The sequence below is a fragment of the Pristiophorus japonicus genome, chromosome 15 (genome assembly GCF_044704955.1).
Source record: "Pristiophorus japonicus isolate sPriJap1 chromosome 15, sPriJap1.hap1, whole genome shotgun sequence".
Classification (NCBI taxonomy): domain Eukaryota; kingdom Metazoa; phylum Chordata; class Chondrichthyes; family Pristiophoridae; genus Pristiophorus; species Pristiophorus japonicus.
Window position 1 is genome coordinate 111,877,821 of NC_091991.1, and position 16,654 is coordinate 111,894,474.

The window sequence follows — 16,654 nt, forward strand, 5'->3', positions numbered from 1 at the left end:
GGGAGAGCGCGAGGGAGAGCGCGAGGGAGAGCGCGAGGGAGAGCGCGAGGGAGAGCGCGAGGGAGAGCGCGAGGGAGAGTGCGAGGGAGAGTGCGAGGGAGAGTGCGAGGGAGAGTGCGAGGGAGAGTGCGAGGGAGAGTGCGAGGGAGAGTGCGAGGGAGAGTGCGAGGGAGAGTGCGAGGGAGAGTGCGAGGGAGAGTGCGAGGGAGAGTGCGAGGGAGAGTGCGAGGGAGAGTGCGAGGGAGAGTGCGAGGGAGAGTGCGAGGGAGAGTGCGAGGGAGAGTGCGAGGGAGAGTGCGAGGGAGAGTGCGAGGGAGAGTGCGAGGGAGAGTGCGAGGGAGAGTGCGAGGGAGAGTGCGAGGGAGAGGGCGAGGGAGAGGGCGAGGGAGAGTGCGAGGGAGAGGGCGAGGGAGAGCGAGAGTGCGAGCGAGTGCCCGAGGCCATTCGTTAACTGAGCTTTGCTTCTTTATGCCCAAGCTCAGCGATCTCTCACACATCTACTGTTTGCTCGCCCTCCACACACCCACTGCCATCCCCCCCCCCCCCCTACCACACGCCCCTTCATCCCTCCCACCTCCCCCCGCACCACCACCCCTAACTGAATTCCCTTCTGTCCCCTCACTACCCAGGGACACCAGCAGTTAACAAGACTATGGATTAAACATGAAACCTTCTGCTCTACAAGCGAGAATGAATTTGCATTTATATAGCGCCTTTCCCGCCCTCATGACATCCCAAAGTGCTTCACAGCCAATCAAGTACTTTTGAAGTGCAGTCACTGTTTACATGGAGGATTTGGAGGGTGCCTTCACCTCATTTACGAGAACCCTTTAATATGGCACTGCTTTAGAAAGAAGTCTGAATAACCAGAGGGTAAAAGACAATGAGGTAAAGAAAGAATGACTTGCATTTATATAGCATCTTTCATGACCACCGGACATCTCAAAACGCTTCACAGCCAATGAAGTACTTAGAGAGTGTAGTCACTGTTGTAATGTGGGAAACGCGGCAGCAATTTGCACACAGTAAGATCCCACAAATAGCAATGTGATAACGACCAGATCTGTTTTTTTTTTATTATGTTGATTGAGGGATAAGTATTGGCCAGGATACCGGGGATAACTCCCCTGCTCTTCTTCAAAATAGCGCTATGGGATCTTTGACATCCACGTCAGAGAGTAGACGGGATTTAACGTCTCATCTGAAAGATGGCACCTCCGACACTGCAGCACTCCCCTCAGCGTTGTACTGGGAGTGTCAGCCTAGATTTTTTGTGCTCAAAACCATAATCTCGCCACTCAGTTGCCATTGTGACAAAAATGACGTGCAATTCTAAGGAAAGGCTCGTTGGAAACTCTTTTGCAAAGGCTGCCCTTCTATAAATAAAGCATTCCTATGGTGGTAAGAAAGTGGGCCCACTTACAGTGATCTGCTTAGCATCATCTTCAGCCTCATCTTGAGAAGAGTCACCAGCTGCAGAAGAGTAAGAGGTCACATTTATTCAAGGACTTGAATTTTGCAGGAGACTGATAACCACACTGGCCACTGCCCCTCCACAGCCCAGCAGGCTGCTCTCACAGTGAGGACCCTTAATTTGCGCTATTAGAGTTTACAGCACAGAGACAAGCCATTTGGCCCAACCCTCCCCATCTCACCCCATCAGCATATCCATCTATTCCTTTCTCCCTCACGTGATTGTCTATCTTCCTCTTAAATGGCTCAAAAAAGGGCAGGATTGGGTACTAAATATTCCTGGATATAAGGTGTTCAGGAAAGTTAGGGAAGGAAAGAAAGGAGGTGGGGTGGCAGCATGGGTTAAGGCGAATACTATAGTGCTGGGGAGAGAGAGGGTGTCTTGGAGGGGGTCAACGACAGAATCTATTTGGTTACAGTTAACAAAAGAGGTACCATTACACGCTCGGTGTATACTATAGACCACCAACTGAATGAGGTAGATCAAGTGGAGCAAGTGTCAGTAGGGAAACATTTAGGGAACAGTATCATAGTATCAGAAGGTTTAGATGAGCTATGGTAAAAGACAGGGGACAATCTGGAGTAAAAATACTTCATTGGAGAAAGTCCAATTTCAGTGGATTGAGAACGGATCTGGCCCAAGTAAATTGGAATCAAAGGTTGGCAGGTAAAACTGAATTCGAACAATAGGCTGCCTTTAAAGAAGAGATGGTTCGGGTACAGTCGAGGCACATTCCCACGAGGGGGAAAGGTAGGGCAACTAAAGCCAGAGCTCCCTGGATGATGAACGAGATAAAGAGTAAGCTGAAGCAGAAAATCATCATCATAATCATAGGCAGTCCCTCGGAACCGAGGAAGACTTGCTTCCACTCCTGAAATGAGTTCTTTGGTGGCTGAACAGTCCAATACGAGAGCCACAGACCCTGTCACAGGTGGGACAGATAGTCGTTGAGGGAAGGGGTGGGCGGGGAGTCTGGTTTGCCACACGCTCCTTCCGCTGCCTGCGCTGGATTTCTGCATGCTTTCGGCGATGAGACTCGAGGTGCTCAGCACCCTCCCGGATGCACTTCCTCCACTCAGGGCAGTCTTGGGCCAGGGACTCCCAGGTGTCGGTGGGGATGTCGCACATCAGGGAGACTTCGAGTGTCCTTGTAACATTTCCGCTGCTCACCTTTGGCTCGGTTTCCGTGAAGGAGCTCCGAGTAGAGCACTTGCTTTGGGAGTCGCGTGTCTGGCATGCGAACTATGTGGTCTGCCCAGCAGAGCTGATCGAGTGTAGTCAGTGCTTCAATGCTGGGGATGTTAGCCTGGACGAGGACACTAATGTTCGTGCGCCTGTCCTCCCAGGGGATTTGTAGGGTCTTGCGGAGACATCGTTGGTACTATTTCTCCAGCATCTTGAGGTGTCTGCTGTACATGGTCCATGTCTCTGAGCTGTACAGGAGGGCGAGTATTACTACAGCCCTGTAGACCATGAGCTTGGTGTCAGATTTAAGGGCCTGGACTTCAAACACTCTTTTCCTCAAGCGGCCGAAGGCTGCACTGGCGCACTGGAGGGAGTGTTGGATCTCTGCCTGCTCTTGTTGATAGGAGGCTCCCGAGATATGGGAAGTGGTCCACGGTTTCCAGGGCTATGCCGTGGATCTTGATGACTGGGTTTGGCGGGGGGGGGGGGGGGGGGGGGGGGAAGTGCTGTGCGATGGAGGACCTTTGTCTTACGGATGTTTAGCATAGGGCCCATGCTTTCGTACGCCTCAGTAAATACATCGACTATGTCCTGGAGTTCAGCCTCTGTATGTGCGCAGACGCAGGCGTCGTCCGCGTACTGTAGCTCGAGAGGTTGGGGTGGTCTTGGACCTGGACTCGGGACGGCGGAGTTGAGCAGGTTCCCACTGGTTCTGTAGTTTAGTTCCACTCCAGCGGAGAGCTTGTTGACTGGGGATCGCAAGGATGTGCGCATCACCCGCACCATGACAGGAAAAATGCAGGGAACCATCCTCCAAAGCAGAAAAAGGGGGCGTATGACACGTCAGGTTGAGAATACAAGTGAGAATCAGGCTGAATATAGAAAGTACAGAGAGGAGGTGAAAAAGTAAATAACAGGGGCAAAGAGAGAGTATGAGAATCGATTGGCAGCTAACATAAACGGGAATCCAAGTCTTCTATAGGCATTGAGGAAGAGTTCATAGAGTGTATCCGGGTTAGTTTCCTTGAACAGTATGTTGCAGAACCAACCAGGGAGCAGGAAATCTTAGATCTGGTAGGATTAATGAACAATCTCCCAGTAAAGGATCCTCTTGGAATGAGTGACCATAACATGGTTGAATTTCAAATTCAGTTGGAGGATGAGAAAGTTGGATCTCAAACCAGTGTCCTAAGCTTAAATAAAGGAAACTACAAAGGTATGAAGGCAGAGTTGGCTAAAGTGGACTGGGAAAGCAGATTAAAGTGTGGGACAATTGATGAGCAATGGCGGACATTTAAGGAGATATTTCATAACTCTCAACAAAAACATACTCCAATGAGGAGGACTGTAAGAGAAGGGATAACCATCCTTGGCTATCTAAGGAAATAAAGGAGGGTATCAAATTGAAAACAACAGCATACTAGCCAAAACTAGTGGGAGGCCAGAAGATTGAGAACATTTTAAAAGCCAACAAGGAACTAAAGAAATAGTAAGGAAAGGGAAAATAGATTATGAAAGTAAACTAGCACAAAATATAAAAACAGATAGTAAGAGTTTCTAGAGGTATATAAAAAGGAAAAGAGTGGCTAATGTAAATGTTGGTCCCTTAGAGGATGAGACGGGGCAATTAATAACGAGGGAGACTTTGAACAAATATTTTATATCTGTCTTCATGGTAGAAACATAGAAAATAGGTGCAGGAGTAGGCCATTTGGCCCTTCGAGCCTGCACCAGCATTCAATAAGATCATGGCTGATCATTCATCTCAGTTCCCCTTTCCTGCTTTCTCTCCATACCCCTTGATCCCTTTAGCCATTAGGGCCATATCTAACTCCCTCTTGAATATATCCAACGAACTGGCATCAACACCCTCTGCAGTAGAGAATTCCACAGGTTAACAATTATCTGAGTGAAGAAGTTTCTCCTCAACTCAGTCGTAAATGGCGTACCCCTTATCCTTAGACTGTGTCCCCTGGTTCTGGACTTCCACAACATCGGTAACATTCTTTTTGGATCTAACCTGTCCAGCCCCGTCAGAATTTTATGTTTCTATGAGATCCCCTCTCATCCTTCTAAACTCCAGTGAATACAGGCAGTCGATCCAGTCTCTCCTCATATGTCAGGCCTGCCATCCCAGGAATCAGTCTGGTGACGAACCTTCGCTGCACTCTCTCAATAGCAAGAACATCCTTCCTCAGATTAGGAGACCAAAACTGAACACAATATTCCAGGTGAGGCCTCACCAAGGCCCTGTACAACTGCAGTAAGACCTCCCTGCTCCTATACTCAAATATTGCTATGAAGGCCAACATACCATTTGCGACCTTCACCGCCTGCTGTACCTGCACACTAACTTTCAATGACTGATGTACCATGACACCCAGGTCTCGTTGCACCTCCCCTTTTCCTAATCTGCCACCATTCAGATAATATTCTGCCTTCAGGTTTTTGCCACCAAAGTGAATAACCTCACATTTATCCACATTATACAGCATCTGCCATGCATTTGCCCACTCACCTAACCTGTCCAAGTCACCCTGCTGCCTCTTAGAATCCTCCTCACAGCTCACACTGCCACCCAGCTTAGTGTCATCTGCAAACTTGGAGATATTACTCAATTCCTTCATCTAAATCATTGATGTATATTGTGAATAGCTGGGGTCCCAGCACTGAGCCCTGTGGCACCTCACTAGTCACTGCCTGCCATTCTGAAAAGGACTCATTTATCCCGACTCTCTGCTTCCTGTCTGCCAACCAGTTCACTATCCACATCAGTACATTACCCACAATACCATGTGCTTTAATTTTGCACACCAATCTCTTGTGTGGGACCTTGTCAAAAGCCTTTTGAAAGTCCAAATATACCACATCCACTGGTTCTTCCTTGTCCACTCTGCTAGTTACATCCTCAAATTTTTTTTAGAAGATTTGTCAAACATGATTTCCCTTTCATAAATCCATGCTGACTTGGGCCGATCCTGTCACTGCTTTCCAAATGTGCTGCTATTTCATCTTTAATAATTGATTCCAACATTTTCCCCACCACTGATGTCAGGCTAACCGGTCTATAATTACCGGTTTTCTCTCTCCCTCTTTTTTTTTTTAAAAAGTGGTGTTACATTAGCTACCCTCCAGTCCATAGGAACTGATCCAGAGTTGATAGACTGTTGGAAAATGATCACCAATGTATCCACTATTTCTAGGGCTACTTCCTTAAGTACTCTGGGATGCAGACTATCAGGCCCCAGGGATTTATTGGCCTTCAATTCCATCAATGTCCCTAACACAATTTCCCAACTAATAAGGATTTCCTTCAGTTCCTCCTTCTCACTAGACCCTTGGTCCCCTAGTATTTCCGGAAGGTTATTTGTGTCTTCCTTCGTGAAGACAGAAGGAAAGTATTTGTTCAACTGGTCTGCCATTTCTTTGTCCTCCATTATAAATTCACCTGATTCTTACTGCAAGGGACCTACATTTGTCTTCACTAATTTTTTTCTCTTCACATATCTATACGACACTAAAAACATCCCAATAGTGGATAATCAATGGGCTAAGTGGAGGGAGGAACTTAATACAATCACTAAAGAAGTAGTACTCGATAAAATAATGGGACTAAAGGCAGACAAGTCCCCTGGACCTGATGGCTTGCATCTAGGATCTTAAGAGAAGTGGCAGCAGAGATAGTGGATGCATTGGTTGTAATCTACCAACATTCTCTGGATTCTGGGGTGGTCCCAAGGGTTTAGAAAAAAACAAATGTAATGCCCCTGTTTAAAAAAGGAGGCAGACAGAAAGCAGGAAACTATAGACCAGTTAGCCTAACATCTGTCGTTGGGAAAATGCTGGAGTCCATTATTAAGGAAGCAGTAGCGGGACATTTGGAAAAGCATAGTTCAATCAAGCAGAGTCAAAATGGTTTTATGAAAGGGAAATCATGTTTGACAAATTTGCTGGAATTTTTTGAGGATGTAACGAGCAGGGTGGATAAGGGGGAACCAGTGGATGTGGTGTGTTTGGATTTCCAGAAGGCATTCGATAAGGTGCCACATAAGAGGTTACTGCACAAGATAAAAGCTCACGGGGTTGGGGGTAATATATTAGCGTGGATAGAGGATTGGCTAACTAACAGAAAACAGAGTCGGGATAAATGGGTCATTTCCGATTGGCAAACAGTGACTAATGGGGTGCCGCAGGGATCGGTGCTGGGGCCTCAACTGTCTACAATCTATATTAATGACTTGGATGAAGGGACCGAGTGTAATGTAGCCAAGTTTGCTGATGATACAAAGATGGGTGGGAAAGCAAATTGTAAGGATGACACAAATAATCTACAAAGGGATATAGGCAGGCCAAGTGAGTAGGCAAAAATTTGGCAGATGGCATATAATGTTGGAAAATGTGAGGTTATCCACTTTGGCAGAAATAATAGAAAAGCAAATTATAATTTAAATGGAGAAAAATTGCAAAGTGCTGCAGTATAAGAGAGACCCGAGGGTCCTTGTGCATGAAACACAAAAAGTTAGTATGCAGGTACAGCAAGTCATCAGGAAGGCAAATGGAATGTTGGCCATTATTGCAAGGGGGATAGAGTATAAAAGCAGAGAAGTCCTGCTACAACTGTACAGGGTATTGGTGAGGCCACACCTGAAGTATTGCGTACAGTTTTGGTCTCCGTATTTAAAGAAGGATATACTTGCATTGGAGGCAATTCAGAGAAGTTCACTAGGTTGATTCCGGAGATGAGGGGATTGACATGATAAGTTGAGTAGGTTGGGCCTGTACACATTGGAGTTCAGAAAAATGAGAGGTGATCTTATCGAAACATCTAAGATAATGAGGGGGCTCAACAAGGTGGATGCAGTGAGAATACTTCCACTCATAAGGGCCGCCCATTTAAAACTGAGTTGAGGAGGAATTTCTTCTCTGCGGGTTGTAAATCTATGGAATTCTCTGCCCCAGAGAGCTGTGGAGGCTGGGTCATTGAATATATTTAAGGTGGAGATAAGGGAATAAAGGGTTATGGGGAGTAGGCAGTAAAGTGGATCTGAATCCTGCTCCTATTTCTTATGTTCTTATATAAATAGTAAACAGGTAGTAAGAGGGGTGGGGACAATTAGGGACCAAAATGGAGACCTACGCCTGGAGGCAGAGGGCATGGCTGAGGTACTAAATGAGTACTTTGCATCTGTCTTTACCAACGTCGTAGTGGAAGAGAAGGTAGTTGTGATACTGGATGGGATAAAAATTGATAGAGATACTAGAAAGGCTGGCTGTACTTAAAGTAAATGCTACCAGGACCGGATGGGATGCATCCTAGGACGCTGAAGGAAGTGAAGGTGGAAATTGCAGAGGTGCTGGCCATAATCTCCAATCCTCCATAGATACGGGGTCGGTGCCAGAGGACTGGAGAATTGCAAATGATATGCCCTTGTTCAAAAAAGGGTGCAAGCATAAACCCAGCAACTACAGGCCAGTCTGTTTAACCTCAGTAGTGGGAAGGCTTTTAGAAACGATAATGAGGGACAAAATTAAAGAGTCACTTGGACAAGTGTGGATTAATTAAGGAAAGCCAGCACGGATTTGTTAAAGGCAAATCGTGTTTAACTAAGTTGATCGAATTTTTTGATGAGGTAACAGAGGGGTGATGAGGTCAATGTGGTTGACGTGGTGTACGTGGACTTCCAAAAGGTGTTTGATAATGTTGTGTATCTGTAAAGCATGCACTCCCATGTTCTGCCACCAGGGAGCTCATCCCTTGGGAGCACTGCATATAAGCTGGCCCCTAAGGTCTATTCCTCACTCTGGAGTGTCTTATTAAAGACTGAGGTCACTGTTACTTTAACCTCCCTGTGTGCAGCCTCATCTGTGTTAGGAACACAATAGCTGGCGACGAGAATATGAATCCAACGCAAAGATGCAGCAAACTGTGGGCATCCTGGAGAAGTTCTCGGAGGGTGAGGACTGGGAAGCCTAGTCGAATGGCTAGACCAGTACTTTGTAGCCAACGAGCTGGACAGAGAAGGAAGCGCTGCAAAAAGGAGAGCGGTCCTCCTCACAGTCTGCGGGGCACCGAACTACAGCCTCATGAAGAATCTTCTGGCTCCGGTGAAACCCACAGATAATTCGTATGAGGAGCTGTGTACACTGGTTCGGGAACATCTTAACCCAAGGGAGTGTGTGCTGATGGCAAGGTATCAGTTCTATACGTGCCAGCGATCTGAAGGTCAGGAAGTGGCAAGCTACGTCGCCGAGCTAAGGCGACTTGCAGGACAATGTGAGTTTGATGGCTATCTGGAGCAAATGCTCAGAGACTTTTTTGTACTGGGCATTGGCCACGAGACCATCCAATGAAAACTTTTGACTGTAGAGACACTGACCCTCAGTAAGGCCATTGCGATAGCACAGGCATTTATGTCCACCAGTGATAACACCAAACAAATCTCTCAGTACACAAGTGCTAGCAATGTTCATAAATTAACTGGAACTGTGTTTGCGAGCAGAAATGTACAGGACAGAACCCACAAGTCTACAACTGCCAGCAGGCCTCAGGTGACCCAGATGACTGAGTCCCCAACAAAGGATGAATGCAAGGCAATTCACACCTTGCTGGCGTTGTGGGGGCTTCCATTCAGCCTATTCATGCCACTTCAAAGGGTATGTTTGTAAGAGCTGTGGAACAATGGGGCACCTCCAACGAGCTTGCAAACGAGCTGCAAACTCTGCAAAACCTGCTAGCCACCACGTGGCAGAGGAAGATTGGTCCATGGTGGATCAAAGCAATTTTGAGCCTCAGAGAGAGGAGGCAGATGCTGAAGTACACGGAATGCACACATTTGACGAAATGTCCACCTATAATGCTAAACATAAAATTGAATGGCTTACCCATAAGCCATGGAACTGGACACTGGCGCTAGCCAATCCATCATGAGTAAAAAGATGTTTGAGAGACTGTGGTGCAACAAGGCATTCAGACCAGCCCTGAGCCCCATCCACACAAAACTGAGAACGTACACCAAAGAGCTTATCACTGTCCTGGGCAGTGTCATGGTCAAGGTCACCTACGAGTGCACGGTGCACGAACTGCCACTCTGGATTGTCCCGGCCAATGGCCCCACACTGCTTGGAAGGAGCTGGCTGGGCAAAATCCGTTGGAACTGGGATGACATCCGAGCGCTATCATATGTCGATGAGGCCTCATGTACCCAGGTTCTTAACAAATTTCCTTCCCTTTTTGAGCCAGGCATTGGAAACTTTTCCAGGGCGAAGGTGCGGATCCACTTGGTCCCAGAGGCACGACCCATTCACCACAAAGCGCGAGCGGTACTTCACATGATGATGGAGTGTGGAAATCGAGCTGGACAGGCTGCAACGCGAGGGCATCACCTCCCCAGTGGAATTCAACGAGTGGGCCAGCCCGATTGTTCCAGTACTCAAAAGTGATGGCACGGTCAGGATTTGCGGTGATTTAAAAGTAACTATTAATCGTTTCTCACTACAGGACCAATACCCGCTACTTAAGGCAGACGACCTATTTGCGATGCTGGCAGGAGGCAAGACGTTCACCAAGCTCGACCTGACTTCGGCCTACATGACGCAGGAGCTGGAGGAATCTTCGAAGGGCCTCACCTGCATCAACACGCACAAGGGACTGTTCATCTACAACAGATGCCCGTTTGGAATTCGGTCGGCTGCAGCGATCTTCCAGAGAAACATGGAGAGCCTACTCAAGTCGGTACCACACACGGTGGTCTTTCAGGACGACATATCGGTCACAGGTCGGGACACCGCCGAGCACCTACAAAACCCGGAGGAGGTCCTCCAGCAACTGGATCGCGTAGGGGTGCGGCTGAAGAGGTCGAAATGTGTCTTCATGGTTACAGAAGTGGAGTTTTTGGGGAGAAAGATCGCGGCGGACGGCATTGGGCCTACAGACGCCAAGACAGAGGCGATCAGGAACGCGCCCAGGCCACAGAACATCACGGAACTGCGGTCGTTCCTGGGACTCCTCAACTATTTTGGTAACTTCCTACCAGGGTTAAGCACCCTTTTAGAGCCCCTACATGTGTTATTGCGTAAAGGTGAGAACTGGGTATGGGGAAAAAAATAAGTAATTGCTTTTGAGAAAGCCAGAAACATTTTATGCTCCAACAAGCTGCTTGTATTGGATAACCCATGTAAAAGACTTGTGCTAGCATGTGACACGTCTTCGTACGGAGTCGGGTGTGTATTACAAGCTAACGTTGCGGGGAAGTTGCAACCTGTCGCCTATGTTTCCAGGAGCTTGTCTAAGGCCGAGAGGGCCTACAGCATGATTGAGAAAGAGGCATTAGTATGTGTGTTCGGGGTAAAGAAAATGCATCAGTACCTGTTTGGCCTCAAATTTGAGCTGGAAACCGATCAGAAGCCCCTCACATCTCTGTTCGCTGAAAACAAGGGGATAAATACTAATGCCTCAGCCCGCATACAAAGATGGGCACTCGCGCTATCAGCGTATAACTATACCATCCGCCACAGACCAGGCACCGAGAACTGTGCGAATGCTCAGTCGGCTACCATTACCCACCACGGGGGTGGAAATGGCGCAGCCCGCAGCAGACTTATTGATGGTCATGGAAGCGTTTGAAAATGATAAATCACCTGTCACGGCCCGCCAGATTAGGACTTGGACCAGCCAAGATCCTCTGCTGTCCCTAGTAAAAAAAAAAACTGTGTACTGCATGTGAGCTGGGCCAGCATCCCCGTTGAAATGCAAGAGCCAATCAAGCGGTTTCAGCTGCGAAAGGACGAGCTGTCCATTCAGGCAGACTGCCTGTTGTGGGGTAGCCGCGTAGTGCTACCAAAAAAGGGCAGGGAGACGTTCATCTCGGATCTCCACCGCACACACCCAGGTATAGTAATGATGAAAGCGACAGCCAGATTCCACGTGTGGTGGCCCGGTATTGACTCTGACTTAGAGTCCTGTGTACGGCAATGCAGCGTATGTGCTCAGTTGAGCAACGTGCCCAGAGAGGCACCACTAAGTTTGTGGTCCTAGCCCTCCAGACCATGGTCGAGGATCCATGTCGACTATGCGGGCCCGTTTCTCGGTAAAATGTTCCTGGTGGTGGTGGATGCTTTTTCAAAATGGATTGAATGTGAAATATGTCGGAAAGCACCGCCACCATTGAAAGCCTGAGGGCCATGTTTGCCACCCATGGCCTGCGTGACATACTGGTCAGTGACAACGGGCCATGTTTCATCAGTGCCGAATTTAAAGAATTCATGACCCGCAACGGGATCAAACATGTCACCTCGACCCCGTTTAAGCCAGCCTCCAATGGGCAGACAGAGCGGGCAGTACAAACGATCAAACAGAGCCTTAAACAAAGTCACAGAAGGCTCATTCCAAACTCGCCTGTCCAGAGTACTGCTCAGCTACCGCACGAGATCCCACTCGTGCCCCGGGGTGCCCCCGGCTGAGCTACTCATGAAAAGGACACTTAAAACCAGACTCTTCGCTGGTTCACCCCAACCTGCATGATCAGGTAGAGAGCAGGCGGCAGCAACAAAATGTAAACGATGGTCACGCCACTGTGTCACGGGAAATTGATCTGAATGACCCTGTGTATGTGCTAAACTATGAACATGGTCCCAAGTGGATCACGGGCACGGTGATAGCTAAAGAAGGGAATAGAGTGTTTGTAGGGGGGGGGGGGGGGGGGGGGAAGTGATGTTGTGTATCTGTAAAGCATACACTCCCATGTTCCGCCACCAGGGAGCTCATCCCCTGAAGTCCCAAGGGATCCCAGTATCCCTTGGGAGCACTGTATATAAGCTGGCCCCCCAAGACCTGTTCCTCACTCTGGAGTGTGTTATTAAAGACTGAGGTCACGGTTACTTTAACCTCCGTGTGCAGCCTCATCTGTTTTAGGAACACAATAGATAAAGTGCCACATAACAGGCTTGCCAGCAAAATTGAAGCCCATGGAATAAAAGGGACAGTGGCAGCATGGATACAGAATTGGCTCAGTGACAGGAAACAGAGAGTAGTGGTGAACGGTTGTTTTTTGGACAGGAGGAAGGTATACAGTGGTGTGCCCCAGGGGGCGGTCCTGGGACCCCTGCAAAGGGGAAGGTATACATTTTAGTGGGAAGAACGAGGAGGCAGTATAAACTAAAAGGTCCAATCCTAAAGAGGGAGCATGAACAGAGACCTGGGGGTATGTGTACACAAATGGTTGAAGGTGGCAGGGCAGGTTGAGATAGCGGTTAAAAAAACATGCGGGATCCTTGGCTTCATAAATAGAGGCGTAGAGTACAAAACTAAGTAAGTTATGAACCACCTTTATAAAAACTGGTTTGGCCTCAACTGGAGTATCGTGTCCAATTCTGGGCACCGCACTTTAGGAAGGATGTGAAGGCCTTAGAGAGGGTGCAGAAAAGATTTACGAGAATGGTTCCAAGGATGAGGGCTTCAGTTACGTGGATAGACTGGAGAAGCTGAGGTTGTTCTCCTTGGAGCAGAGAAGGTTGAGAGATTTGATCGAGGTGTTCAAAATCATGAGGGTCTGGACAGAGTAGATCGAGAGAAACTGTTCCCATTGGCGGAAGGGTCGAGAACCAAAGGACACAGATTTAAGGTGATTGGCAGAAGAACCAAAGGTGACTCGAGCAAAAACTTTTTTACGCAGGGAGTGGTTATGATCTGGAATGCACGGCCTGAAAGGGTGGTGGAGGGAGATTCAATCGTGGCTTTCAAAAAGGAATTGGATAGATACCTGAAGAAAAACAATTTGCACGACTACGGGGAAAGGGCGAGGGAGTGGGATTGACTGAAGTGCTCTTGCAGAGAGCCGGCACGGGCTCGATGGGCCGAATGGTTGCCTTCTGTACTGTAACCATTCTATGATTCCATCGATACTATTCGCCTCAACTACTCCTTGTTGTAGCGAGTTCCACAATCTCATCACTCTCTGGGTAAAGAACTTTCTCCTGAATTCCCTGCTGGATTTATTTGTGACTACCTTATATTTATGGCCCCTAGTTCTGGCCTCCCCCCACAGTGGAAACATCTTCTCTACATCTACCCCTATCCAAACCCCTTCAATAATTTTAAAGACGTCGATCAGGTCACACTTCGGTCTTCGCTGTTCTAGAGAAAACAGCCGCAGTCTGTTCAGCCTTCCCTGATGGTTCGAACCTCACTTCGTGTTTCATTCTAGTTAAACTTGCAGTTTAAAAAAAAACATTGCCAATGAACCTTACTGGGCAGGAAACCAAAGCCTCGTTTTCGGACAGCTCAGATAGTCGCGTTGCGCTCGACAATCAGAGTATTGCATTCTCTGGTCTGGTGCTGAGCCTCCAGGAAGGTTGTCTCAATGCAGGGCAAGCAACTTTTGCTCGAGTCCGACCCAACTACCTACCTTCATTTGCAGCTTCTCTTTCCCTGTGTTTCGCATCCGCTTTGTCCAGGTAGGAAAAGCTTGGTCTCAGCTGCAGTATCCCGTGTAATGGAGTGATGTGCAGCTCACCTGTCACACAATATTGGGAGAGGAAAAAGTTCATAAAAAGCACTCACAAATTAGCCGATTATCAGGAAGTTAAACTCCATGAAAGAACTCTGGCCATGGAGCGGCGTCTGACTGCAAGATTACATTTCGGCAATGGCAGGGAATTCACAGCCTGCGTGTGTGCAGTACGTACAGGCCAAGTCTCCTTCGGACCACCTTTCCTGCTGGAGAGCTTATTTACTTTGATTCTTTACTCCCCTGGATTCAACAATTCCCCCTGAACGTGTCCTTTCAGTGGGCTCACATTATTCCCTAGAGGGTTTAAATACACGACTTGTATTTATATCACACCCATCACAACCTCAGGTTGTCCCAAAGCGCTTTACAACCAATTAAATACTTTTTGAAGTGTAGTCACGATTGGAATGTAGGGAAATGCTACAGCTAATATGCGCACAGCAAGCTCCCACACAACTAGCAATATGACAATAACCAGATAATCTGTTTTAGTGGTAAATATTGGCCAGGACACTAGGGAGAATTACCCAGCTCTTCTTCGAAATAGCGCCACAGGATCTTTCACACCCACCTGAGAGAGCAGACGGCCCCTCAGACAGTGCAGCGCTCCCTCAGCATTGCACTGGCAGTGTCAGCCTGGATTTAGTACTCAAGTCTCTGGAGAGGGACTTGAACCCACGACCTTCTGAGAATGTTTGTTTTCTGACATTAGGATCTTGCTCGGTGCAGTCAATTACTACGTTTGCTATTTCACTGCAGTCACGAACCGATTTATTTTGAACGGGTTAACCATGGCGCAAAGCACTGTCCTATCAAAGGAAACGAACCCCATTTGTTTTTGTTTTTTTAAACCCATCCATTGTTCTTCCCTCTCTCTTTGCTGAAGGCATTGCCACCTTGCTGGGGCACAGGGCACTCTGACATCTCACCACAGTGACCATTATTCACACGAGAGCCCTGTTCAAATCCCGCTGCTGAAAGTTTGAGGTGTAGATTTCAGTTTTAAAAGCAGGAACCAGCAAAAGTGACCATGAAGCTGTTGGATTAGTGTAAAAACCCAATTGGTTCACTAATGTCCTTTAGGGAAGGAAACCTGCCGTCCTTACCCGGTCTGGGCCTATACGTGACTCCAGTCCACACCAACGTGAATGACTCTTAACTGAAGTGGCCCCTCAGTTGTACCCCCACTTTCTAAGGGCGACTAGGGATGGGCAATCAATGCCGGCCTTGCCAGCGACGCCCACATCCCGAGAATGAATACCACGGAGCGTGAACAACATCACAGATGCTCCTCGATTTATTTAGTTTAATGAATTATTTCGAATAATCCACAGGCAGAAACATCCAGCGAGCGTGCACAGACCCCTGCCGCTCACTCGATCCTCAAATGCAACAACTCCCTGCAGCAGAACACCTGCAGCCGTCAGTCCCCACCTCATCACTCGGCGATAAATCTGCCCCCTTGTTTAAAACGACTTGCGTCTCCAGTACAAGAGAAGCCAGGCCCAATTCACTCACCTTTCCTATAGACGGCAGCAGCGTAGCGAGAGGTGTTGACGGCAGACTGGATGGATGAGAAGATCTGTTTGTCCATGAGTTTCCTGGAGATGGGAAGAGGAGAAAGTTGCAAAGGTTAATGCGGCCACCAGCGTCGAGATAAATGAACGCGGGCAGCAGTGGGATCGCAAAGCTGAAGAGCGAGATGGGGACTCCACAGGGTTCGATACAAAGCGTGACATAGTAATACTGCTGTGGCAGCGTTCCATTCTCCCACGGACAAACCGCCCCACCTTGATGTTACTTACGTTGCATAGGTACTTCCAGAGTCATCAGTACTGGCACCGTCGACATTGAGAGCGATCTGTTCCCCTTTGCTCCGGCAGTAGTTGGGACTCACTGTATCGATCGCCATTTCCACCTCCACCTGCGCAGTAAAGCCAGTTCGAATCAGTAGAACCACAGCCCGGCCACAAAGCAAGTGACATACAGGAGGAGCACAGGCAGCGGGACTAATAGTACAGGGAATGCAGCTGATGTTGATGTGTACAGTAGTGTAGTGGTTATCGCACTGGACTAATAACCCAGAGAATGCGACTTCAAATACCACCGCAGTAGTTTGAGAATTTGAATTCAGTTGTTCAAAATCTGGGAATAAAGTGACCACGATCCTGTTGGATTGGCGTAAAAACCCAACTGTTTCACCGAACCCCCCCACAGGGAGCCCCATTTAACCTCCACCCCGCAACGGGGAGCCCCATTCCTCCAACCCCCAGGTGCCCCATTCTTCCTCCCCCCACCACCAGGAACCCCATTCTCCATCCTTCCCCCCCCCCCAGGAGCCCCATTCTCCATCCCCCCCCCCCCCCAGGAGCCCCATTCTCCCCTCGCCCCCCAGGAGCCCCATTTTCCACCCTAACCCCCCCCGCCACAGGAGCCCCATTCTCCACCCTTCTCCCCCCCCCCCCCCGCAGGAGCCCCATTCTCCCCC

At 48.4% G+C, this 16,654-nt stretch overlaps 1 protein-coding gene across 2 annotated transcripts in view; it reads right to left on the reverse strand.

Annotated features, from left to right (window-relative positions):
* The window catches only part of polr3e (polymerase (RNA) III (DNA directed) polypeptide E), a 71,885-nt gene that overhangs the window by 51,261 nt on the left and 3,970 nt on the right, over nucleotides 1-16,654 (reverse strand). For both annotated transcript variants that reach the window (XM_070900788.1, XM_070900789.1), the window contains exons 6-9: nucleotides 15,972-16,090; nucleotides 15,685-15,767; nucleotides 14,062-14,169; nucleotides 1,424-1,473 (exon numbers count right to left, since the gene is read on the reverse strand). In XM_070900788.1, the coding sequence (XP_070756889.1) occupies nucleotides 1,424-1,473; nucleotides 14,062-14,169; nucleotides 15,685-15,767; nucleotides 15,972-16,090 (360 nt within the window). The remainder of the gene's footprint in view (nucleotides 1-1,423; nucleotides 1,474-14,061; nucleotides 14,170-15,684; nucleotides 15,768-15,971; nucleotides 16,091-16,654) is intronic.